This window comes from Macaca thibetana, chromosome 3, assembly GCF_024542745.1.
Source record: "Macaca thibetana thibetana isolate TM-01 chromosome 3, ASM2454274v1, whole genome shotgun sequence".
In the NCBI taxonomy this organism is placed as follows: domain Eukaryota; kingdom Metazoa; phylum Chordata; class Mammalia; order Primates; family Cercopithecidae; genus Macaca; species Macaca thibetana.
This window is the reverse complement of record NC_065580.1, coordinates 140,303,088-140,328,430: the sequence shown is the minus strand read 5'-3', so window position 1 is coordinate 140,328,430 and position 25,343 is coordinate 140,303,088. Positions and strand designations below refer to the sequence as shown.

The following is a 25,343-nucleotide window of genomic DNA, read 5'->3' as shown; positions in this document are numbered from 1 at the left end:
TCTGGGGTTCAAGCAATTCTCCTGCCTCAGCCTCCTGAATAGGTGGGATTACAGGTGCCCACCCCACGCCAGGCTAATGACGGGGTTTCACTATGTTGGCCAGTCTGGTCTTGAACCACTGACCTCAAGTGATCCTCAAATCACCCTTTTAAAGCAACCCAACCCACCTACACACCCACCAGCAGGGTAAGAACATTTATTCTTCACACCTTTGCCCAAACTGGATAGGTCAAACAATGTGCTAGGTCCAAGCTAGTTTTTTTTTTTAGATGGAGTCTCGCTCTGTTACTGAGGTTGGAGTGCAGTGGTGTGATCTTAGCTCACTGCAACCTCCACCTTCTGGGTTCAAGCGATTCTTCTGCCTCAGCCTATTAGTAGAGATGGGGTTTTGCCATGTTGCCCAGGCTGGTCTCGAACTCCTGACCTCAAGTGATCCACACTACTCAGCCTCGCAAAGCACTGGGAATACAGGCGCGAGCCACCGTGCTGGGCCCAGACTAGTATTTTTGAGTGTTTCCTTTGGTCATCCGTGTTTCCTTTTCTGGGACCTAGCCCCAACTCTTCAGATAATAAAATGACTTCAGACGGAATTCTGTGTTAATTACTCCCACGTTTTTGTGTGGCCTGTGGGGTCCTGCCGGGAGCAGGAGGGAGCAGGGGCAAAAGGAGGGACAGAAGGGGCTTGAAGGAGAGCGAGGTTGCACTGCCTCAGCAGGAGGAATTGAAAACTAAGGAGAGGCTGCAGGAGTCGATGCAGACTCCAGAGTCCACGCCCTCCGTCAAGGGTACCCTCCACCAGTGTCGGGGAGGAAGGGAAGCTTTCAGGGAGCTCCACGTGAGCCAGGTAGGCTGTGGGGCTGAGCCAATAGCAACTCTTTCTGCCAGACACTTTCTGGACTTGTCCTGTCTTTTTCCCGGTGTTCTGCTTCTCACAGCGCTGACGTCGGTCTGTCTGGATGCACGGAGAAGGGAGGAAAAGGGGTGAGGTGCGGCGGTGCAAAGGTGAGGCTGCGCTCAGCCCTGACGCTCAGCAAAACAGATAACGGACGCTTTCATTAAGTGCATGCCCTAGGGCCACGTCCCTGCCGCTGTCCTGATCCTGAAGGCTGCTCTGCCCCAGCCCTCTGCCCGCTGGGCTCATGCAGCTGCTGGGGCTCCTCTGCCTCCTTTGGATGCTCAAGGCCTCCGCAGGGGCCACGGGTAAGGAGGAGAGGTGGGAGGGGAATGGAGAGAAGTTCCTGATACGATATTCCAGGAAACAGAAGGGAAAGGTGGCTGTGAGGCCTGGGGAGGCGGGATAAGAAGGCGCCGATTGGAGCTCTGGGTGCAGACAGAACCGAGGCACGGCCTGATGCGGGGAGGGGGCGATGAGGAGAGGTTTCTCCCAGAGCTTCAGGTGCAGGAAAAGCCGAGATTGGGAAAGAGTGGGTCCCCGCTGCCATTCTCCACCAAGCACTGAGCAGGTTGCAGGGGCTGCACTCCAACGTGTATCTGCCGCCGGAGGGTGGAGGGTGGGACTTAGATCTTCCCAGAGCAGTGGCCTTCCTGCCTTGGCTACTTCTGTCACCCACCTCACGCCCCCAGATCCAGTGCCCTGTCCACACTGGCCTCTCCCTCCCTGACAGCCCTCTAACTTCTGCCCCTGGTCTCTGTCCTTGGCTTTCAGCCTCTTTACCTTTTGTCCCCCAGCGGCTCCTCCCCAGCTCTGCCATCACTCTCTCACCCCGGCCAGGGCCCGTGTGTCTGGGCACAGCTGTTGGTACCAGGGCCCGGGCAGGGAGCTCCTGAAGTCTGCTTCACTTTCAGGGATGCGTCTGAGACTACTCAGCATGGGGTCCCAGGCTTCTCTCTTCTGCCCTGCAGGAACACCCCGCAATTCCTCTGTACTTCTCTTTTCTCTTTCAGTGTCTGCTTCTGATCCCCGATCCCAGGCCACCCAGCCAGAGGCCCATGAGTCCTCTTCTCAGTCACCTCCAGGGCCACATCCTGGAGCCAAGGGCTGTAGCCTGGGGATTCTCATAATCCCTGACCCCACTTCCCTGGCACCCATGAGCTAGGCTGAGACGTGACACAACAGCTCTCAGCCACAAGATGGGCTGTGCCCGAGGTGAGGGGTATCAGATCGGGTACTTCCCACTTCCCATCTGCTGTGGCTGCCTGTCTTCCTCCTCCCCGACACCTCTGACAGCTGGATCTCTGATCCTAACTGTCACCAACTGTGAAATGGGTTGAAATCCACATGCTGGGGTTCATGCTTGTAAACGAATGAATTCCACAGCCAAAAGGGAATAGTTATAGAAAAATATGTCTATTTTTGTGATGAACACTCACTGCTAAGCCTTAAGGTCTCCGGAACTCATCACGCCTGACTGCTGAGTTAGCTCCTTCTGGAAGTTTCCTTCTCCATCCTGTCTCTCTACCTCTCCGTGTGATCCTCACTCCACGCCCTTTGAAGTCATTAGCGTGTGTAAGCTTAGCTTCTGTTTCTCCTTGGTGTTCTCTGGGCAGTTTTTTGTGTGTTTTTTTTTAACGGAGTCTTGCTCTGTCTCCCAGGCTGGAGTGCAGTGGCGCCATCTCAGCCCGCTGCAGCCTCTGCCTCCCGGGTTCAAGCGATTCTCCTGACTCAGCTACAGGTACACGCCACCACGCCCGGCTAATTTTTGTATTTTGTTTTAGTAGAGAATGGATTTCACCATGTTGGTCAGAGTTGTCTCGAACTCCTGACCTCAAGTGGTCACCTGCCTTGGCCTTTCAAAATGCTGGGATTACAGGCGTGAGCCACTGCGCCTGGCCCTCTTTGTGCAACTTTCTCTGTCTCATGGTTTTTGTGATGTGCCCCTTGCTAGGACTTGGCTATATTCTCTCTTTTTCTCTTTGAAAGGAGTAGTCAGCTCAGACAGGAGCAGGGTGCGGGGAGAAGCAGTGGTGGGAGCAGAAGGTTAATGGAGGGGATGGGAGGACTCCAGGCAGCAGCAGGGAGAGGAGAGGAAGGGGCAGAGGGAGGAGGGGCCTGCGTGTGACCAGAGGAGGGAAGGAAGAGGAGGGAGGCTCTGCCCAGCTTGGCTATCCCAGGACAGGAGGACCTGCCATGACAAGGCCAAGGCCGGGTAAGGAATGAGCGCTACCATGCCCCACTGCTCCCCTAGGAGCAGACAGGCAGTGGGCTCCAGCACCACAAAGCGCCCAGCTCCAAGCTGCCTCTGATGCAGGAGTGAGCTGTGGCATACCCTGCCCTCTGTGATGCTGCCTGGAAAATGGGAGTGAGTGAGTAACTTACATGAGTGATGTGACAAAACGACCCACGGACTTACCAGTGGATTCCTCTGCTCTGCTGCCAATGCAGGAACTGTATCTACGGCCACATCCATCTCTCATGTGCCTTTCCCCAGGGCGGAAGCAGCCCGCGCTGTGCTCAGCAATTCTCCACACTCCAGAGACCTGGCTGGGCGGCCACTCGGTGTCCCCCAGCTTGCCTCGCCTGCTCCTGGCCACAGGGAAAATGCACCTATGACGCTCATTACCTCCCCCCATGACACACTCATCTCTGAAACACTGCTCACCTCTCCAGTCAGTTCCAACACCTCAACCACCCCGACGTCCAAGTTTGCTTTCAAGGTTGAAACCACTCCACCCACTGTGTTGGTCTATTCGGCCACCACTGAGTGCGTGTATCCAACGAGCTTTACAATCACCATCTCCCACCCCACCTCCATCTGTGTGACCACGACGCAGGTGGCCTTCACCAGCTCTTACACCCCCACTCCCGTGACACAGAAGCCAGTGACCACCCTCACCAGGACTTACCCTATGACCACTACCGAGAAAGGAACGTCAGCCGTGACATCTCTCTCTACCACCACTGCGAGGGAAACTCCCATAGTGACAGTGACACCCTCCTCCTCTGTGTCAGCCACAGACACAACCTTCCACACTATGGTCTTCTCTACAATTAGAACCACAGAAAGGATTCCCCAGCCCACTGGAAGCGTCCATACGACCATGTCCCCAGCCCCAGTATTTACTACTCTCAAAACAGCGGTGACTTCCACTTCCCACGTCACTTCTTCAATCACTTCCACAGAAACAGTGACTTCTGTGACAACGACCACCTCCTGGCCCACAGCCACTAATACACTGTCATCACCCACCAGTACCATTTTATCTTCCACACCTGTCCTGAGCACAGAAACAATCACCAGTGGTATCACAAACACCACTCCTCTATCTACCTTGGTGACCACACTCCCCACTACCATCACCAGGTCTACACCTATATCTGAGCCCACCTACCCTACTTCTCCCACTAGCACAGCCACAGACTCCACAACCAAAATCACCTGCTCCACAAGTGTGACAGGTACATTGTCCACGGAGACTTCTCTCCCACCCACATCTTCCTCTCTCCCAACCACAGAAACAGCCACAACTCCTATGACAAACTTGGTAACCACCACTACTGAGATCACCTCCCACAGTACTCCCACCTTCTCTTCTTCAGCCATCTACTCTACAGTCAGCACATCCACAACTGCCATCTCCTCAGCTTCCCCTACCTCAGGTACCATAGTGACTTCCACAACCATGACCCCGTCTTCTCTGACTACAGACATCCCTTCGACAACACCAACAACTATCACCCACCCTTCTGTGGGCTCTACTGGCTTCCCGACTACAGGAACAGACCTCACATCGACATTCACTGTTTCCAGTTCCTCAGCAATGTCCACAAGTGTCATTCCATCTTCCCCCAGCATCCAGAATACAGAAACCTCATCCGTTGTCAGCATGACCTCTGCCACCACTCTCAGTGGGACACCAACTTTTGCAAGTACACACAGCACTCCGACAAGTTCCCTCCTGACAACCTTCCCAGCAACATATTCATTTTCCTCTTCCATGTCTGCCAGCAGTGCCGGGACCACTCACACAGAGAGTATCTCCTCACCTCCAGCCATCACCAGTACACTCCACACAACAGCGGAATCCACCCTATCACCCGCTACCACCACTTCATTCACAACGTCCACAACTATGGAACCACCTTCAACCACTGTAGCAACTACAGGAACAGGTGAGACCACCTTCCCCAGCTCTACAGCCACATTCCCTGAGACCACCACACTGACTCCTGCAATTGACATTTCTACAGAATCTCTAACAACAGCCATGACTTCTACTCCCCCCACCAGTTCTTCAATCACTCCCACCAATACAGTGACTTCTATGACAACTACAACCTCATGGCCCACAGCCACGAATACGTTATCATCACTCACCAGTAGCATTTTATCTTCTCCACCTGTCCCAAGCACAGAAATGATCACCAGTCATAACACCAACACCACCCCTCTATCCACCTTGTTGACTACATTCCTCACCACTACCCCTGATACCACCTCCCACAGTACCCCCAGCTTCACTTCATCAGCCATTTACTCCACAGTCAGCACATCCACAACTGCCATCTCCTCAGCTTCCCCTACCTCAGGTACCATAGTGACTTCCACAACCATGACCCCGTCTTCTCTGGCTACAGACATCCCTTCGACAACACCAACAACTATCACCCACCCTTCTGTGGGCTCTACTGGCTTCCTGACTACAGGAACAGACCTCACATCAACATTCACTGTTTCCAGTTCCTCAGCAATGTCCACAAGTGTCATTCCATCTTCCCCCAGCATCCAGAATACAGAAACCTCATCCCTTGTCAGCATGACCTCTGCCACCACTGCCAGTGAGAGACCAACTCTCACAAGTACTGACAGCACTCCAACAAGTTCTCTCCTGACGACCTTCTCAAGTACATATTCATTTTCCTCTTCCATGTCTGCCAGCAGTGCTGGGACCACTCACACAGAGACTATTTCTTCACCTCCAGCCAGCACCAGTACACTCCACACAATAGCTGAATCCACCCTGTCACCTGCTGCCACCACCTCATTCAGCACCTCGACAACGATGGAACCACCTTTAACCACTGTAGCAACTATAGGCACAGGTCAGACCACCTTCCCCAGCTCTACAGCCACATTCCCTGAGACCACCACACTGACTCCTACAACTGACATGTCCACAGAATCTCTCACAACAGCTGTGACTTCTCCTCCCATTACTTCATCAGTCACTTCCACAAATACAGTGACTTCTGTGACAACTATGACCTCTCCTCCCACAACCACCAATTATTTTACATCACTGACCAGTATGACTCTGTCTTCTACACCTGTCCCAAGCACAGAAGCAATCACCAGTGGCACCACAAACACAATCCCTCCATCTATCTTGGTAACCACACTCCCCACTACAAATGTCTCATCTATGACTACATCTGAGACCACCTATCCTAATTCTCCGAGTGGCCCTGGTACAAACTCCACGACTGAAATCACCTATCCCACCACTATGACAGAGACATCATCCACTGCCACCTCTATTCCATCCACCTCTCCCTTGGTCTCAACCGCAGAAACAGCCAAAACTCCTACCACAAACTTGGTAACCACCACCACTACCACCAAGATCACCTCACATAGTACCTCCAGCTTCACTTCTTCAACCATCTACTCCACAGACAGCTCATACACAGCTGCCATCACCTCAGTTCCCACAACCTTGGGTACCATGATGACTTCTACATCCATGATCCCATCTACTCTGAGTACAGGTATCCCTACCTCACAACCAACAACCATCACTCCCTCATCTGTGGGCATCACTAGTTCATTACCTATGATGACAGACCTCACCTCAGTGTACATAGTCTCCAGCATGTCTGCAAGGCCAACAACTGTCGTTCCCTCATCTCCCACTGTCCAGAATACAGAAACCTCATCCTTTGTCAGCATGACCTCTGCCACCACTCCCAGTGGAAGGCTAACTTTTGCCAGTACACACAGCACTCCGACAAGTTCCCTCTTGACGACCTTCCCAGGGACATATTCATTTTCGTCTTCCATGCCTGCCAGCAGTGCCTGGACCACTCACACAGAGAGTATCTCCTCACCTCCAGCCATCACCAGTACACTCCACACAACAGCTGAATCCACCCCATCGCCCACTACCACCACCTCATTCACCACATCCACAATGATGGAACCACCATCAACCACTGTAGCAACTACAGGCACAGGTCAGACCACCTTCCCCAGCTCTACAGCCACATTCCCTGAGACCACCACACTGACTCCTACAATTGACATTTCTACAGAATCTCTCACAACAGCCATGACTTCTACTCTCCCCATCAGTTCTTCAATCACTCCCACCAATACAGTGACTTCTATGACAACTACTTCTTGGCCCACAGCCACTAATACGTTATCATCACTCACCAGTAGCATTTTATCTTCTCCACCTGTCCCAAGCACAGAAATGATCACCAGTCATAATACCAACACCACCCCTCTATCCACCTTGTTGACTACATTCCCCACCACTACCCCTGATACCACCTCCCACAGTACCCCCAGCTTCACTTCATCAGCCATTTACTCCACAGTCAGCACATCCACAACTGCCATCTCCTCAGCTTCCCCTACCTCAGGTACCATAGTGACTTCCACAACCATGACCCCGTCTTCTCTGACCACAGACATCCCTTCGACAACACCAACAACTATCACCCACCCTTCTGTGGGCTCTACTGGCTTCCTGACTACAGGAACAGACCTCACATCAACATTCACTGTTTCCAGTTCCTCAGCAATGTCCACAAGTGTCATTCCATCTTCCCCCAGCATCCAGAATACAGAAACCTCATCCCTTGTCAGCATGACCTCTGCCACCACTCCCAGTGAGAGACCAACTCTCACAAGTACTGACAGCACTCCAACAAGTTCTCTCCTGACGACCTTCTCAAGTACATATTCATTTTCCTCTTCCATGTCCGCCAGCAGTGCTGGGACCACTCACACAGAGACTATTTCTTCAACTCCAGCCAGCACCAGTACACTCCACACAACAGCTGAATCCACCCTGTCACCCGCTGCCACCACCTCATTCACCACCTCGACAACGATGGAACCACCTTTAACCACTGTAGCAACTACAGGCACAGGTCAGACACCTTCCCCAGCTCTACAGCCACATTCCCTGAGACCACCACACTGACTCCTGCAACTGACATTTCTACAGAATCTCTAACAACAGCCATGACTTCTACTCCCCCCCCATCAGTTCTTCAATCACTCCCACCAATACAGTGACTTCTATGACAACTACGACTTCTTGGCCCACAGCCACTAATACGTTATCATCACTCACCAGTAGCATTTTATCTTCTCCACCTGTCCCAAGCACAGAAATGATCACCAGTCATAACACCAACACCACCCCTCTATCCACCTTGTTGACTACATTCCCCACCACTACCCCTGATACCACCTCCCACAGTACCCCCAGCTTCACTTCATCAGCCATTTACTCCACAGTCAGCACATCCACAACTGCCATCTCCTCAGCTTCCCCTACCTCAGGTACCATAGTGACTTCCACAACCATGACCCCGTCTTCTCTGACTACAGACATCCCTTCGACAACACCAACAACTATCACCCACCCTTCTGTGGGCTCTACTGGCTTCCTGACTACAGGAACAGACCTCACATCAACATTCACTGTTTCCAGTTCCTCAGCAATGTCCACAAGTGTCATTCCATCTTCCCCCAGCATCCAGAATACAGAAACCTCATCCCTTGTCAGCATGACCTCTGCCACCACTCCCAGCGAGAGACCAACTCTCACAAGTACTGACAGCACTCCAACAAGTTCTCTCCTGACGACCTTCTCAAGTACATATTCATTTTCCTCTTCCATGTCTGCCAGCAGTGCTGGGACCACTCACACAGAGACTATTTCTTCAACTCCAGCCAGCACCAGTACACTCCACACAACAGCTGAATCCACCCTGTCACCCGCTGCCACCACCTCATTCACCACCTCGACAACGATGGAACCACCTTTAACCACTGTAGCAACTACAGGCACAGGTCAGACCACCTTCCCCAGCTCTACAGCCACATTCCCTGAGACCACCACACTGACTCCTGCAACTGACATTTCTACAGAATCTCTAACAACAGCCATGACTTCTACTCCCCCCATCAGTTCTTCAATCACTCCCACCAATACAGTGACTTCTATGACAACTACGACTTCTTGGCCCACAGCCACTAATACGTTATCATCACTCACCAGTAGCATTTTATCTTCTCCACCTGTCCCAAGCACAGAAATGATCACCAGTCATAATACCAACACCACCCCTCTATCCACCTTGTTGACTACATTCCCCACCACTACCCCTGATACTACCTCCCACAGTACCCCCAGCTTCACTTCATCAGCCATTTACTCCACAGTCAGCACATCCACAACTGCCATCTCCTCAGCTTCCCCTACCTCAGGTACCATAGTGACTTCCACAACCATGACCCCGTCTTCTCTGGCTACAGACATCCCTTCGACAACACCAACATCTATCACCCACCCTTCCGTGGGCTCTACTGGCTTCCTGACTACAGGAACAGACCTCACATCAACATTCACTGTTTCCAGTTCCTCAGCAATGTCCACAAGTGTCATTCCATCTTCCCCCAGCATCCAGAATACAGAAACCTCATCCCTTGTCAGCATGACCTCTGCCACCACTCCCAGTGAGAGACCAACTCTCACAAGTACTGACAGCACTCCAACAAGTTCTCTCCTGACGACCTTCTCAAGTACATATTCATTTTCCTCTTCCATGCCTGCCAGCAGTGCCCGGACCACTCACACAGAGAGTATCTCGTCACCTCCAGCCAGCACCAGTACACTCTACACAACAGATGAATCAACCCCATCGCCCACAACCACCACCTCATTCACCACATCCACAATGATGGAACCACCTTCAACCACTGTAGCAACTACAGGCACAGGTCAGACCACCTTCCCCAGCTCTGTAGCCACATTCCCTGAGACCACCACACTGACTCCTACAACTGACATGTCCACAGAATCTCTCACAACAGCCATGACTTCTACTCCTCCCATCACTTCTTCAGTCACTCCCACCAATACAGTGACTTCTATGGCAAGAACGACTTCCTGGCCCACAGCCAGTAATACGTTATCATCACTCACCAGTAGCATTTTATATTCTACACCTGTCCTGAGCACAGAAACAATCACCAGTCATAACACCAACACTACCCCTCTATCCACCTTGGTGACCACACTCCCCACTACCATCACCAGGTCTAGACCTACATCTGAGACCACCTACACTACTTCTCCCACTAGCACAGCCACAGACTCCACGACCGACGTCAGCTACCCCACAAGTATGACAGGTACATTGTTCCCTGAGACTTCTCTCCCGCCCACCTCTTCCTCTCTCCTAACCATAGAAACTGCCACGACTCCTATCACAACCTTGGTAACCACCACTCCTGAAACCACCTCCCACAGTGTTCCCAGCTTCACTTCTTCAACCATCTACTCCACAAGCAGTACAACCACAACTGCCATCTCCTCAGCTTCGCCTACCTCAGGTACCATGGTGACTTCCACAACCATGACCCCATCTTCTCTGACTACAGACATCCCTTCGACAACACCCACAACTATCACCCACTCTCCTGTGAGCTCTACTGAATCCTTGACTACAACAACAGTTCTCTCCTCAACATTTGCTGTTTCCAGTACCTCAGCAGTGTCCACAAGTGACATCCCATCTTCCCCCAACATCCAGAATACAGAAACCTCATCCCTTGTCAGCATGACCTCTGCCACCACTCCCAGCGAGAGACCAACTCTCACAAGTACTGAGGGCACTCAGACAACTTCCCTCCTGACGAGCTTCCCAGCAACATATTCATTTTCCTCTTCCATGTCTGCCAGCAGTGCAGGGACCACTCACACCGAGAGTATCTCCTCACCTCCATCCATCACCAGTACACTCCACACAACAGCTGGATCCACCCCATCACCCACAACCACCACGTCATTCACAACATTTACAACGATGGAAACACCTTCTTCCACTGTAGCAACTAAAGGCACAGGTCAGACTACATGGACCAGTTCAACAGCCACATCCCCTGAGACCACCACACTGACTCCTACCCTTGACATTTCCACAGGATCTTTCAAAACAGCAGTGAGTTCTACTCCCCCCACCACTTCTTCAATCACCTCCACATATACAATGACATCTATGACAACTACCAACCCTCTGCCCACAGCCACTAATATGTTACCATCATTCACCAGTAGCATTTCATCTTCTATGCCTGTCCCAAGTACAGAAGCGATCACCACTGGTACCACAAACACCACCCCTTTGTCTTCCCTGGTGACCACATTATCCAATTACGACACCAGTTCTACACCTGCGTCTGAGACCACCTACCCTACTTCTCTTACTAGTGCTCTCACAGATTCCATGGTCAGAACCACCTATTCCACCAGTATGACCGGTACATTGTCCACTGTGACCTCTCTCCGACCCACCTCTTTGTCTCTTCCAACCACAGTAACAGCCACAGTTCCTACAACAAACTTGGTAACCACGACCACCAAGACCACCTCACACAGTACTCCTAGCTTCACTTCTTCAATCACAACCACCGAGACCACCTCACACCGTACTCCCAGCTTCACTTCTCCAATCACGACCACTGAGACCCCCTCACACAGTACTCCTAGCTTCACTTCTTCAATCACTATCATGGAGACCACATCACACAGTACTCCCAACTTCACTTCTTCAATCACCACCAGTGAGAGCCCCTCACACAGTATTCCCAGCTTCACTTCTTCAATAACCACCACTGAGACTACCTCACACAGTACACCCAGCTACACTTCTTTGATCACCACCACCGAGACCACCTCACACAATACTCCCAGCTTCACTTCTTCGATCACCACCACCGAGACCACCTCATACAGTACTTCCAGCTTCACTTCTTCAATCACCACCACCGAGACTACCTCACACAGTACACCCAGATACACTTCTTTGATCACTATCACCGAGACCACCTCAAACAGTACTCCCAGCTTCACTTCTTTGATCACCACCACCGAGACCACATCCCACAGTACTCCCAGCTTCACTTCTTCAATCACCACCACTGAGACCACCTCACACAGTACTCCCAGCTTCACTTCTTTGATCACCACCACCAAGACCAACTCAAACAGTACTCCCAGCTTCACTTCTTTGATCGCCACCACTGAGACCACATCCCACACTACTCCCAGCTTCACTTCTTCAATCACCACCACTGAGATCACATCCCACAGTATTCCCAGCTTCACGTCTTCGATCATCACCACTGAGACCACCTCACACAGTACTCCAAGCTTCACTTCTTCAATCACCACTACTAAGACCACATCACACAGTACTCCTGGCCTCACTTCTGTGGTCACCACCACCGAGGCAACCTCACACGTTACTCCTGGCCTCACTTCAATCACCACCAGTGAGACCACCTTACACAGTACTCCCACCTTCACTTCTTCAGTCACCACCACCGAGACCACCTCACAAAGTACTGTCAGCTTCACTTCCTTAATCACCACCACTGCGACGACCTCACACAGTACTCCCAGCTTCAGTTCTTCAATCACCACCACCAAGACCACCTCACCCGATACTCCCAGCTTCACTTCTTCCATCACCAACACTGAGACCACCTCACACAGTACTCCCAGCTTCACTTCTTCAACCAGCTACTCCACAGTCAGCACATCCACAACTGCCATCACCTCACATTTTACTACCTCAGAGACTGGGGTGACTTCCACACCTGTAACTCCAGCTTCTCAGAGTACAGACATCCCGACCACAACCGTACAAACTCTCACCCCCTCATCTGTGGGAACCAGTACTTCATTGACTACAACCACAGACCTTCCCTCTATACCCACGGATATTGGTAGCTTATCAACCCCAACACGCATCATTTCATCCTCTCCCTCCATCCAAAGCACAGAAACATCATCCCTTGTGGGCACAACCTCTCCCACCATGTCCACTGTGAGAACGACCCTCAGAAGTACTGAGAACACCCCAATCACTTCCTTTAGCACAAGTATTGTTGTTACACCTGAAACCCCAACACAGACCCCTCCTGTACTGACGTCTGCCACTGGGACCCAAACATCTCCTGTACCTACTACTGTTAACTTTGGAAGTACAGATTTCTCCATGTCCACTCTTCACACTCTTACTCCATCAACAGCCTTGAGCACGATCATGTCAACATCACAGGTTCCCATTCCTAGCACACATTCCTCCACCCTTCAAACAAGTGCTTCTACTCCCTCATTGCAAACTTCACTCACATCTACAAGTGAGTTCACTACAGAATCTTTCACTAGGGGAAGTACATCTACAAACGCAATCTTGACTTCTTTTAGTACCATCATCTGGTCCTCAACACACACTATCATGTCCTCTTCTCCATCTTCCGCCAGCATAACTCCATTGTTCTCTACCACCACTCATTCTGTTCCTTCTTCAGCATACACTTTCAGTACAGAAAATGTGGGCTCCTCTTCTATCACAGCCTTTCCTACTCTCTCTTCCTCTGCAACCACCAGCACTTCTCCAACCAGCTCCTCTCTGACCACAGCTCTCACTGAAATAACCCCCTTTTCTTATATTTCCCTTCCCTCCACCACACCCTGTCCAGAAACTATAACAATTACCATAGTCCCTGCCTCTCCCACTGATCCGTGTGTTGAAATGGATTCCAGCACTGAAGCTACTTCTCCTCCCACCACCCCATTAGCAGTGCTTCCCTTTACTACCGAAATGGTCACCTGTCCTAGCTCCATCAGTATGCAAACTACCCTTGCTACATATATGGATACTTCTTCCATGACGCCAGAAAGTGAGTCCAGCATCACAACGAATGCTTCCAGTTCCACTGGCACTGGGGCTGTACCCACAAACACGGTTTTCACAAGTACTGAAATGCCCACCAGTGAGACCTGGTTGAGCACCATCTCTGTGATCCCCCCACATCTTCCTGGCGTCTCTACCGTCCCGCTCACCACGAAACCAAGCAGTAGCCTTTCGACCATCCTGAGGACTTCAAGCAAGTCAGCACACTCCTCCCCATCCACCACCAGGACTTCAGAGACACCAGTGGCCACTACCCAGACTCCTACCACCCTTACATCACGCAGGACAACTCCCACCACTTCTCAGACCACACAGTCAACGTTGACCACCACTGCAGGTTGGACCTTCTGCCTCTCTGTTCCCCTCCTTCCTTCCCTGCAAAATTTCTATGTCACCGAGATCAGGCTTTATCCTGAACTTCCCTTGTTTCTTGTGTTTCCCAGGCACCTGTGACAATGGCGGCACCTGGGAACAGGGCCAGTGTGCTTGCCGTCCGGGGTTCTCTGGGGACCGCTGTCAGTTCCAGACCAGCTGCCTCAACGGGGGTCAGTGGGATAACCTCAAGTGCCAGTGCCCCAGCACCTTCTATGGTTCCCGTTGTGAGTTTGCTGTGGAACAGGTGGATCTAGGTGAGTCGCCAGAGCTATGCCTTCTGCACTTCCTCCCAGAGGGTGTCACTGACTCTCCCCAGACTTACCCCTCTGTGGGGCCTGGAGGCACCCATGGCGTTTTGCTCAGTCCTTCCCTCCCTGCCATCTCTCCCATTCCCTCCACTGCCCCATGTCATGCTCCTCTCCATCCTCACCCTTAGGAGGTGGCTGGGACCACACTCCCTCCTGGGGTCATCTCCTGATTTGGGCTGCTTGGAGCTGTATCAGTTTCCAACTGCTGCCCTACCAAGAAACACAAACCTGGCTGCTGGAACAACACGACATTATCATGTCAGAATTCTGTAGATTAGAAATCTGATGTGGGTGTCACTGGGCTGAAATCAAGGCACCACCAGGGCTGTGTTGTCTTCCAGAGGTTCCAGGAAAGAATACATTTTTTTGCCCTTTGCAGCTTCTGGAGCCTCCAACATTGTGTATGCCAGGGCCCCTGGCTCCATCTTCCAAGCCAGCAAGGCTGCACCTCTCTGTGTCTTTCTGCCATAGCCTCATCTCCCTCTGATGAACTCTGGCCTCCTCTATTGCTTCTTCCACTGTTAAGGACTCCTGTGATGATTTTGCCTCCTCCCCAAATAGTCTATGTTAATTTTCTCAAGATCAGCTGATTAGGCCGGGTGCAGTGGCTCACACCTGTAATCCTAGCACTTTGGGAGGCTGAGGCGGGAGGATCACCTGAGATCAGGAGTTCGAGACCAGCCTGGCCAACATGGTGAAACTCTCTACTATAAATACAAAAATTAGTTGGGCATGGTGGCAGGTGCCTGTAATCCTCACTACTCAGGAGGCTGAGGCAGGAGAATCGTTTGAATCCAGGAGGCGGATGTTGCAGTGAGCTGAGGTTTAGCCACTGCACACTAGCTTGGATGACAGAGGGAGAGCGAGACTCTGTCTCAAAGGAAAACAAAAATCAGCTGATTTTCTTATAATCCCTGCAGTTTGGAAGGCTGAGGAGGGAGGATCGGTTGAGGCCAGGAGTTCATGACCATCCTGGGCAACACAGCGAGAACCCCACCTCTACAAAAAATTTTAAAAAATTACCTGGGCATGGTGGCTCATGCCTGTGGTCCCAGTAACTTGGGAGGCTGAGGTGGGAGCATCACTTGAGCCTGGAAAGTCAAGGCTGCAGTGAGCTACGATCCCACCATTGCACTCCAGCCTGGATGATACAATGAGACTCTATCTCAACAATAAAAAAAAGTTAGGCTGATTAGCAATGGAATTCAATCTGCACCCTTCATCCTCCCTTGCCATAAGGTGTAGCATACTCACAGTTCTGGGGATTTGGACATGGATCTCCGCCCACCATGCGGGCAGCCAGGAGGGACCCCAGGCTGACTGCTGTCTTCCTGCCTGTTTTCCCTCATCTCCACACTTTCCTTCCTTCCTTCCTTCCTTCCTTCCTTCCTTCCTTCCTTCCTTCCTTCCTTCCTCTCTCTTCTTTCCTTCTTCCTTCCTTCCTTCCTTCCTTCTTTCTTTCCTCCCTCCCTCCCTCCCTTCTTTCTTTCTCTCTCTCTCTTTCTTTCTTTCTTTCTTTCTTTCTTTCTTTCTTTCTTTCTTTCTTTCTTTCTTTCTTCTTTCTTTGTTTCTTTGTTTGTTTCTTTCTTTCTTTCTTCCTTCCTTCCTTTCCTTCTTCCTTTTCCCCTTCCTTCCTTCCTTCCTTCCTTCCTTCCTTCCTTCCTTCCTTCCTTCCTTTCTTTCTTTTCTTTCCTTTCCTTCTTTCCCTCGTCTTCACACAATGCTTTCTCCCTTTCTTGCTCTTTCTTTCTTTTTTCTCTCTCTCTTTTTCATTTTCTGAGACAGAGTCTCACTCTGCGGCCCAGGCTGGAGTGCAGTGATGCGATCTCGGCTCACTACAGCCTCTGCCTCCTGGGTTCAAGCGATTCTCCTGCCTCTGCCTCTGGGCATCAGTCCTCAGGGATCTTGGAGAGGAGCAGCAGGAGGAGCCTGTGGGTTGGGGAGGGGGTGGTGTTGGTGGCTTCAGACAGACGCAGATAGAGAAGTGACCGGGGACGTGCATGCTGTGTGCAGATGTAGTGGAGACTGAGGTGGACATGGAAGTGTCTGTTGATCAGGAGTTCTCGCCGGACCTCAATGACAACACTTCTCAGGCCTACAGGGATTTCAACAAGACCTTCTGGAATCAGGTAAAGGGCAAGGAGAGGGGAATTTTTTTTCTTTCCTTTTTCTTTTTTTGAGACGGAGTCTCGAACTGTTGTCTTGGCTGGAGTGCAAAGGCGCGATCTTGGCTCACTGTAACCTCCGCCTCTCGGGTTCAGGTGATTCTCCTGCCTCAGCCTCCTGAATAGGTGGAATTACAGGTGCACGCCACCACACCCAGATAATGTTTTGTATTTTTAGTAGAGATGGGGTTTCACTATGTTGGCCAGACAAGTCTCGAACTCCTGACCTTGTGGTTCGCCTGCCTTGTCTTCCCAAAGTGCTGGGATTACAGGTGTGAGCCATGGCTCCTGGAAGGGGAGGGGAATTGAAGGGTGCTCCCCTGGAGCTGGGATTGGGCATCTGGGTGCCCTCAGGTCTGCAGGTTCGGACGTGAGCCCAGGGATCCTTGGTGTTTCAGATGCAGAAGATTTTTGCAGGCATGCGGGGCTTCAACTTCAAGGGTGTGGAGATCCTGTCCCTGAGGTAGGAGACCCATCGGGGGATGTGGAGGCAGTGTTGGGTGGGGGATATGTGTGCACAGAAAAAACCCATTCTTTTCTTTTGTAATCATCAGATTTTATAAAGAGAGGGGTGGAGGGGCTACATAAGGAATCATTCCCTGGGGTATTTTTTGAGATCGTTTTCTGGGGCCATTTCTCTGGAGGAGAGATGGCACCTCTCTTCCTCAGCACACTGGAAGGAGAGAAGTTGCAGGGACATGTGGGAAGGTGGTGCCTGGATGGGTGACTTTGTCCCCCTCTGGCTGGCCCCTGCTCTACTGGGTGGGTCAGCATTAGAGAGAGAGAAAGAGAGAGAGGGAGACAGAGCGCATCCAGGGGCGCCCAATGGATGATGGCTTGATGCAACATAAGGAGAACATCAGGCCAGATGTGGTGGCTCACACTTGCAATCCTAGCACTTTGGGAGAGCTACGCGTGTGGATCACCTGAAACCAGTTCAAGACTAGCCTGGGCAACATAGTGAGAACCCAGCTCTACAATAATAAAAATAGTAATAATAATAATAGTAAAATGATTAGCCCGGTGTGGTAGTGCACACCTGTAGTCCCAGATACTTGGGAGGCTGAGGAGTAAGGATCACTTTAGCCCAGGAATTGGAGGCTGCAGTGAGCTATAATTACACCACTGCACTCTAGCCTGGGTGACAGAGCCAGACTTTGTCTCTATAAAACACACAGAGACAGGAAGTCAATTATGTCAATTATTCCTTGTCCTGCCTTCCCAGGCGGACCAAGTCAGGAATGCTGGCAGCCCCTTCTAAAAAGGATGCATGTGGCATCCTGACTCAGGACCTCTGCCCCCTTTCCCGCTTCTGGTGCACTTTGGGTTGCTTCTGGAGTGCTCCTCCAAGGACCCATGTGCCCCTGGCTGGGGCACTCTCTAAGGCCGTGGACCCCTCAGGAATGGCAGCATCGTGGTGGACTACCTGGTCCTGCTGGAGCTGCCCTTCAGCTCCCAGCTGGAGAGCCAGTACGAGCAGGCGAAGACGACGCTGAAGGAGGCGCTGCAGAATGCCAGCCAGGATGCGGACAGCTGCCAGGACTCCCAGAGTGAGCCCCGGCTGGAGGGAGGGGCCAGGGCCTGAGTCGCCACCCCAGCCCACTCCAGCTGGGCCAGGGGCCCTCTGGGCTCGGGGGGCAACCCTATGGTACCTCTGGCAGGTTGGGAGAAGGGGAATGAGTCCACACACAACGTCATCAAGGGTGGGGCTAGGGAGGGTCTCCCCAGGACCTGGGTACTGGGGAAAAGATCCCCTGATCATCATGCTCAGCATTTCCTGGCTGAAGACCTCGAATTATTCAGGGGAGATGAGGGAGGGAACAGGAGTCTTCCCTTGTGGCCCCTCCACACTCCCCCAGACAGAGACAGCCCTTCCTGCCCTCCCTGTGCCTGTCCTGCTTCCTGGTCCTAACCCCTTGACCTTAACCCCTTGACCTTAACCCCTTGACCTTAACCCCTTGACCTTAACCCCTTGACCTCCCCCTCCCATTCCATCTGTGCCTGTGTTCCCACAGCCCTGTGTTTTAAGCCTGACTCCATCAAGGTGAACAACAACAGCAGGACAGAGCTGACCCCGAAAGGTGAGGGTGGGGTAAAGGGTTGAGTGGTCGCTCTCCCGTGGCTCTGATCCCAGCCACCAGGGACATTTGCCCATTGAAGTCGGGGGCAGGGAGAGACCTTTGGGGGAGGCAAGCGATATGGCCCAGGGCGGCCCTTCCTGGCGCTGATTAGTGACTTCCACCTGAGGACAGCATGTGGCCACGAGGAGAGGGTGAGGGTGGTGGTACTGGACTCCCCTCATCGAATCCCAGGGTCTACCCCACGGAATCCCACCTCGGAAATGGAATCCTCCTCCCGCATTTTCAGAGGCACCATTATCAGGCCTCTGAATAGAATGGATGAGGTCCTTGTCTCTGTGCAACCCTCTCCCCAACCCCTCAGCCATCTGCCGCCGCGCCGCTCCCGCGGGCTATGAGGAGTTCTACTTCCCCTTGGTGGAGGCCACCAGGCTCCGCTGTGTCACCAGTTGCACGTCGGGCGTGGACAACGCCATCAACTGTCACCAGGGCCAGTGCGTTCTGGAGAGGAGCGGTCCCACCTGTCGGTAAGGCACCGCTGACCATCAGCATCAGCCGAGCCCCGCCCACTCATTCTAGGATGAAGCCCCGCCCCATGCTCCGCCCAGGGTCCGCCCCCAGGCCCTATGGTGGAGCCTTGTCCCCAGAGTCCGACTCCAAGCCCATTCCCCTTGCCCGAAGGTGGAGCCTTGCCCTGGACCTCTGCTTCTTTGCCCTGCCCCCTTGAGTCCCGTCCCCTAGTTCTGGGACCACTCATTCTAGGGTGGGGCCCTGTCCCCTCGTTCTAGGGTTGAACCCCACCCCCTCCTTTGGTGGAGCCTTACCCACTTGATCTGGGGTGGAATCCCGCCACTTGCCTAGGGTGGAGTCCCGCCCCCTTGTTCTAGGGCGGAACCTCACCCTGTTGTTCTAGGGTGGAGCCCAGCCCCCTCCTTCTAGGGTGGATTCCCGGCCCCTTGTCTAGGGTGGAACGACCCCGATTGCCCTAGGGTGGAAGCCCCAGCTGCCCTAGGCTGGGGCCCCGACCCTTCGCCCCCACCGCCCCGGGGGACCCAGGTGCACGTGTGGACCCCGAGTCCGGAGGTGAAGAGGGTCTGACTCTGCGATCTCCCGTAGCTGCTACTCCACGGACACGCACTGGTTCTCCGGCCCGCGCTGCGAGGTGGCCATCCACTGGAGGGCGCTGGTCGGGGGCCTGACGGCGGGCGCCGCGCTGCTGCTGCTGCTGCTACTAGCGCTGGGTGTCTGGGCAGTGCGCTCCGGACTGTGGAGCTGCCAGTACCTAGACCGGTGAGCGCGCGGAAGATGGGGCCGGGGTGCGAGGGCGGCCGAGGGGCCCCAGGCGGGCCGGCTGTGTCTGACCGCGTGGCGGCCCCACCTAGGTCCTGGGACCAGGACAGGAAATGGTTCGAGACCTGGGATGAGGAAGTCGTGGGCACTTTTTCAAACTGGGGTTTCGAGGTCGACGGAACAGGTGAGTCCCACCTCCTGGAGAAGCAGGCAGGGGCTTTCCTGGGCATCACTGAGGACATTGAGAGGACAGACGCCCTTCCTGCCTTCCTCGCATTTACTCTGTCCCCCTCTCCCTTCCCTCCCGTCCCTCTCCCCTCCTCTTTCTCCCCTCTTCTCTCTCCCTCTCTCTCTCTCTAGACAAGGATGAAAATTTCCGTGTGGCCTTGGAGAACGTGGACACCACTATGAAGGTGAGGGGCTAAAGAGGGGGACCCCAAGGAACTCTCCCAGCCTCCATTCCAGATTCCCTCCCCAACCCCCACCAGGGCAAAGAGGGGGCTGGGCTCGGATCAGCAGTGTCAGCCCAAACCAGTGGCTCTGCCTTCCCTTCCCTCACTGTGACTCTGTGACAGGTGCACATCAAGAGACCCGAGATGACCTCATCCTCAGTGTGAGCCCTGCGGGCCCCGTCACCATCCCCTCTGCCCTGCCTGGGACACAAGGCTCTGCACTGCGTCCATTTCAAGTGGTGGCCCCAGAACGGGAGCAGCCCAGGCACCTGCTGTTCTTGGGCAAAATGAGACTGTTCCCCCAAATCCCATCCTTGTCTTTCCAACTTGGCTGAAACCCACCAGGAGACACAGTTCAGGTGCAGGCTCTTCCACTGCGGAACCTTGGGCAAGTCAGTAAGGAGCCTCAGTTTCCTCACCTGCAAAATGGGTACAACATTCCTGTGTGATATCTCACACCATTGTTGTGTAAACCACATGGACTTGGTCAATTCTGGGTCCTACTCTGCCCTCCCGTCTCAGCCCTCATGTTGCCATTGCCTCTCTCGGATCCTCCAATCCTCATGTCCTTCGCCTGGTCTCCGGCCCTGGTTCCTATTTTCTCTCAATTCCCTACTGCCTGTTTCTTACTTTGAACCTGGAGGCAGCCTGCAGCCCATCCCATCTCCTGTCCTCTCCTGATCTAACTCCCTGCTGTGTCTCTTGCTCTCATTCCTTAGATGTCCTCTCCTTCTGACTCCGTTCCTTCAAGCATCCTGCCCCCCAGTCCCCCAGCCCTAAATCCTCCCTCCTCTCCTCACATCCTGGTCCCTAGCAAGGTATAGATAGCCTCTGTGTCTTAGGATACCCCAGCTGCTGTTCCCCCCATCACTCCGTTGCCCAATTCCCTGTTTCTCTTGCTCTCATTCCTTGTATCTTCTCCCCTTCTGAGCCGGTCCATTAGTTGGTTCTGCCCCCAACTCCCCCTGCCCTAAATACCCCAGCTGCTGTTCCCCCCATCACCCTGCTGCCCGATTCTTTATTCTCCACCTCTTTCTCTCACCCCTGGAGCCCCGAGGGTGGGGGCAGGGCATGAGTTCCCCAGTCCCCAAGGAAAGGCAGCCCCCTCAGTCCCCCTCCTTCTCACTCCCTTCGATCTTCCTCCCCTCTCACCTCACCACTGCCTTTTAAACCCATCCCCTCCCTTTTCCTTCCTCCGTCCCTCTCTCCCTGATGTCACCTCGATTGATTCCTGATTCCTGCCATAACTCTGAGTCCTGAAATCCTCAATCTCCTTGGCAGTGAAGATCGGCTTCGGGGACCGGAAGTCGGCACATCTCCAGGTCTCCATGTGAACACAATATAGAGTTTACTGTAAAAGAAACTGCTCTCTGTCTGTCTCCCTTTCACCCCGCAGTGCTCTCCACCTGATTGGAGAACAGGGATTTCCAGAGGCGGTGCAGTAGGAGGATCCTGGGATCACTCGTGTCTCCCAGGGAGGAAGGAAGGGGTCTGTGGGCAGCCCTTGGGGGCCATGATGTTCCTCACAGAAAACACAGAGGTTGGGGGGAACCCATTTTGTTGGGGAGTGACTCGGGGCAGGGGCCCCTTGGGCTTTGTCGTCCGTGCTCTCCCCACCCCCACCACTGCCCTGACCTTGACACTGGGGGCTTAGGGAGCAATTAGACCGCTGGTGCTGGTTCAGGGAGTTGGGTGGTCCAGGGGCTAGGGCTGCCTGGTCCAGTCACCCTTTACAAGGATGGGTAAAGCTGGACCTCCCCAAAGATCTGGATTCCCCACAAGGTTCCCAAACCCTGATAGCAAACGCACACAACAGAGCCTGTCTGTGCTGGCACAGGGCCCTTCTGTTCCTGCTGTTGCAGGCAGTCAGGCCTGCCTGAGGAGTCGAGGGTGTTCAGAAATAACATGTCCCCTTGGGTCTTTGGGTGCGGGCTTGGGAGAGGCCCCTGTGATGTTTGCCCTGGGCAGGGACGGGCCATGGCCTTTCGTCACCTCTGTGTCTGGCCAGGGGTGGAGACCAGGACCATAAAGTCTCAGGTGTGAGTGGGCACCCCGCCCAGGAGAAGGGTTGGAAGCTGGGGACCCCAGGGAAAGCCCTGGACATTTGGAAAGGACCATGTCGAGGCGGGGAATGGGGAGGGATTGCTGGAAGAGAGAGGGGCTTCTCGGGGGTGGGAGTGGAGGGTCTTTCACTTGGTCTGGCCTGTTGCCAGCTGCCCCTTCCATGGTTCTGAGCTTCTCCCTCCATGGTCACCCGCTCCCTGGTGCTTCTTGGCCCCCACCTCTTGTCACCCATGGTGTGCTCACACCTCTAGCTTCCATCCCTCCCTCCTGCACTGCCCCACCCACAGTGCCTGTGACTTCCGCTGAGAGAGAGGGACCCTGGCTCAGCGCAGTGACTTCTCCAGGACTTATGAGGGAGGAGGGTGGACAGGCTGCCCTTCGTTTAACTCCCCGTGGTCACCACGTGCTACCTGCTCAACGCCATCACCTCACCTCTACCCTGGGACAGGCACTGCTCTTCTTCAAGGCAAAGGTCTCTGGGGTCCTTTTTATAGCTGATCCCTTCCTGGGAGGCTTTCATTTCTTGGTCCCTCTTGACGGGGGAAGGCGGGCAGCCAGGGGCCCGTTCCCTGGGAAATGCTGGTGATCTGGATTCCGACGCTGGCTCTCTGGCTCTCTGCGTCCTTTACTGCTACATTGACACAGGGTGAGTGCCCCTGGGCTGATGCTCCGGGTCCAGTGCTCCTGAGTGGTCATAGTACACGCCCCTGCCTCAGGCAGCAGGGTTGCAGGTGGCCTCCTCCCCTTTGCATGGCAAGGGGCTGCCACAGGGCTGGAGACCCGTGCTGTGACCTCATCTTGCCTTGGGGCTGCTGAAGGGGTCACTGTGGAGACCTGTGGGTGCCTGTGGTGTGCAGGGGATGGTCTGCACACAGCCCCTGGCCGTGGAGTGGCTGAAATCCACAGCTTCTGCCCTCCAGGCTCCCCCCGGAGGATAAGGGGGTTTTGTCACAGACAGTGGGCTCTGCCCACCCTCCTCCTGGGGGCTTTATCTGCTGGAGGGATGGGTCTTTCCAAGCCTCACAGGGGCACTGCACATGCTGCCAGCCCTGGTCGGGAGAGAGGGAATCCAGAGGGCTGTCTGACAGTGTCCTCTCTTGACCTGGGGGAGCCTCAGGTGCACCTGGGGAATCCCCTCCATTTAGAAATGACTGACGGGGCCGGTTGTGGTGGCTCATGCCTGTAATCCCAGTACTTTGGGAGGCCGAGGTGGGTGGATCACCTGAGGTCGGGAGTTTGAGACCAGCCTGGCCAATATAGTGAAACCCCGTCTCTAATAAAAATACAAAAATTAGCTGGTCATGGTGTGGCACCCCTGTAATCCCAGCTACTTGGGAGGCTGAGGCAGGAGAATCACTAGAACATGGGAGGCGGAGGTGGAGGTTGCAGTGAGGTGAGATGGCACCACCGCCCTCCAGTCTCACAACACGAGTAAAAAACCATCTAAAAAAATGGCTGAGGGGCTGCGGGAAAAGACAGGAGTTTGGGGGTCCTTGCTCAGCCTGGTGGTGGCTGTGTCTGAGAGATGGCTCTGACCTGCTGATTTCCCTCATAAAAAGCAGACTTTCTGATTCCTTCCTGGCAGGGGTGGACAGGGATGAGGAGAGGTGGGAGAGGGAGACCTTGAGTTGAAGGCTGTGGGGAGGGCAGAAGGGGTCGTGAGGGGGCAGGGAGCTGATGTGGGGGTCTCTGGAGCCCTGCAGGACACCTTCGAGGTAACCCACCAGGGAAGTCCCACCATCCTCCTAGCCAGGGACTCAGGCCCTCCGAGGCGGCTTCTGTCTGCCAAGCCTTGACAGATGAGACCTCTTTACCCCACCCGGACATGTTCGGAGAGAGGTACAGGTGGGGAGGAGCTGATGGGAGAGTTTCAAGGGCTGGAGTGATGAACTCTGTGGATTTGGGGACATTATGAGAGTTTATTAATAACATATAGATTCCCTTTAAGTTCATATACAGGAGTGGGAAGCTGTGGGCCTGGATGGGTCTTAGGAGGGGTCCTTCGCATCCCTGCTCCCAAGGCCTGGCCCAGCAGATCTCTCTAGTCAGATTATTCAAGGAGAGGGTGATGGAGGTGATGACAGTGATGATGAAGGCCCCAGGAGTCAGCAGGTGGCATTGCCTCGGTGTACCCAGCCGAGTGTTAGAGATGGCCCCTAAGCAACCAAAGCCCCTGTCCCTGAGGTGCTTATAATTGTGTGGCAAAGATAACACAGGTGAACCCCTTCGTGTGTAAAACAGTCAGAAAACCATCTATCTATGGCCAGTGCAGAAAGCAGGAGGGTGTGAGGCCAGGCAAGTAGGACCACTCCGGAGGGCTTTGGAAGGTCTGATTAGATCCAGAGACCCCTGCCCTCCTCTTGTAGAGAGCTCTGCCCTTCACAAGGCCATTCCCCAGCACGTAGCTCATATGATTGTCACCAGGAGGACTGTGTAAGGAAGTCAGGGCAGATAAGGATATGGAGGCTCAGAGAGGATGAGTGATTTGCCTGGGGCCACACAGCAAATAATGAACATGGCCATCACTTGACAGGCGATTTGCGCCCTGCGCCCCTCTTCCCCTCTAGAGGACCCCAGTTCTCTGCACCCACGCCTCTCCTTATAGGACCCCAGTTCTCTGCACCCACGCCCCTTTGCCTCTAGAGGACCCCAGTTCTCTGCACCCATGCCTCCCCTCCCCCTCTAGAGGACCCCAGTTCTCTGCA

At 53.7% G+C, this 25,343-nt stretch overlaps 2 protein-coding genes across 3 annotated transcripts in view; both read left to right on the top strand.

The window, feature by feature from the left end:
* AP1S1 (adaptor related protein complex 1 subunit sigma 1) overlaps positions 1-25,343 on the top strand; it is a 339,237-nt gene that overhangs the window by 71,041 nt on the left and 242,853 nt on the right. The window lies entirely within an intron of this gene.
* MUC3A (mucin 3A, cell surface associated) lies at positions 933-21,927 on the top strand. The gene is made up of 13 exons (XM_050783914.1): positions 933-1,200; positions 3,344-7,620; positions 8,330-14,243; positions 14,350-14,535; positions 16,603-16,718; positions 17,153-17,217; positions 18,156-18,304; positions 18,770-18,835; positions 19,197-19,359; positions 19,949-20,122; positions 20,215-20,306; positions 20,483-20,535; positions 20,698-21,927. The coding sequence occupies exons 1-13, from the start codon at positions 1,140-1,142 to the stop codon at positions 20,737-20,739; spliced, it is 11,358 nt and encodes a 3,785-aa protein (XP_050639871.1). The 5' UTR covers positions 933-1,139; the 3' UTR covers positions 20,740-21,927.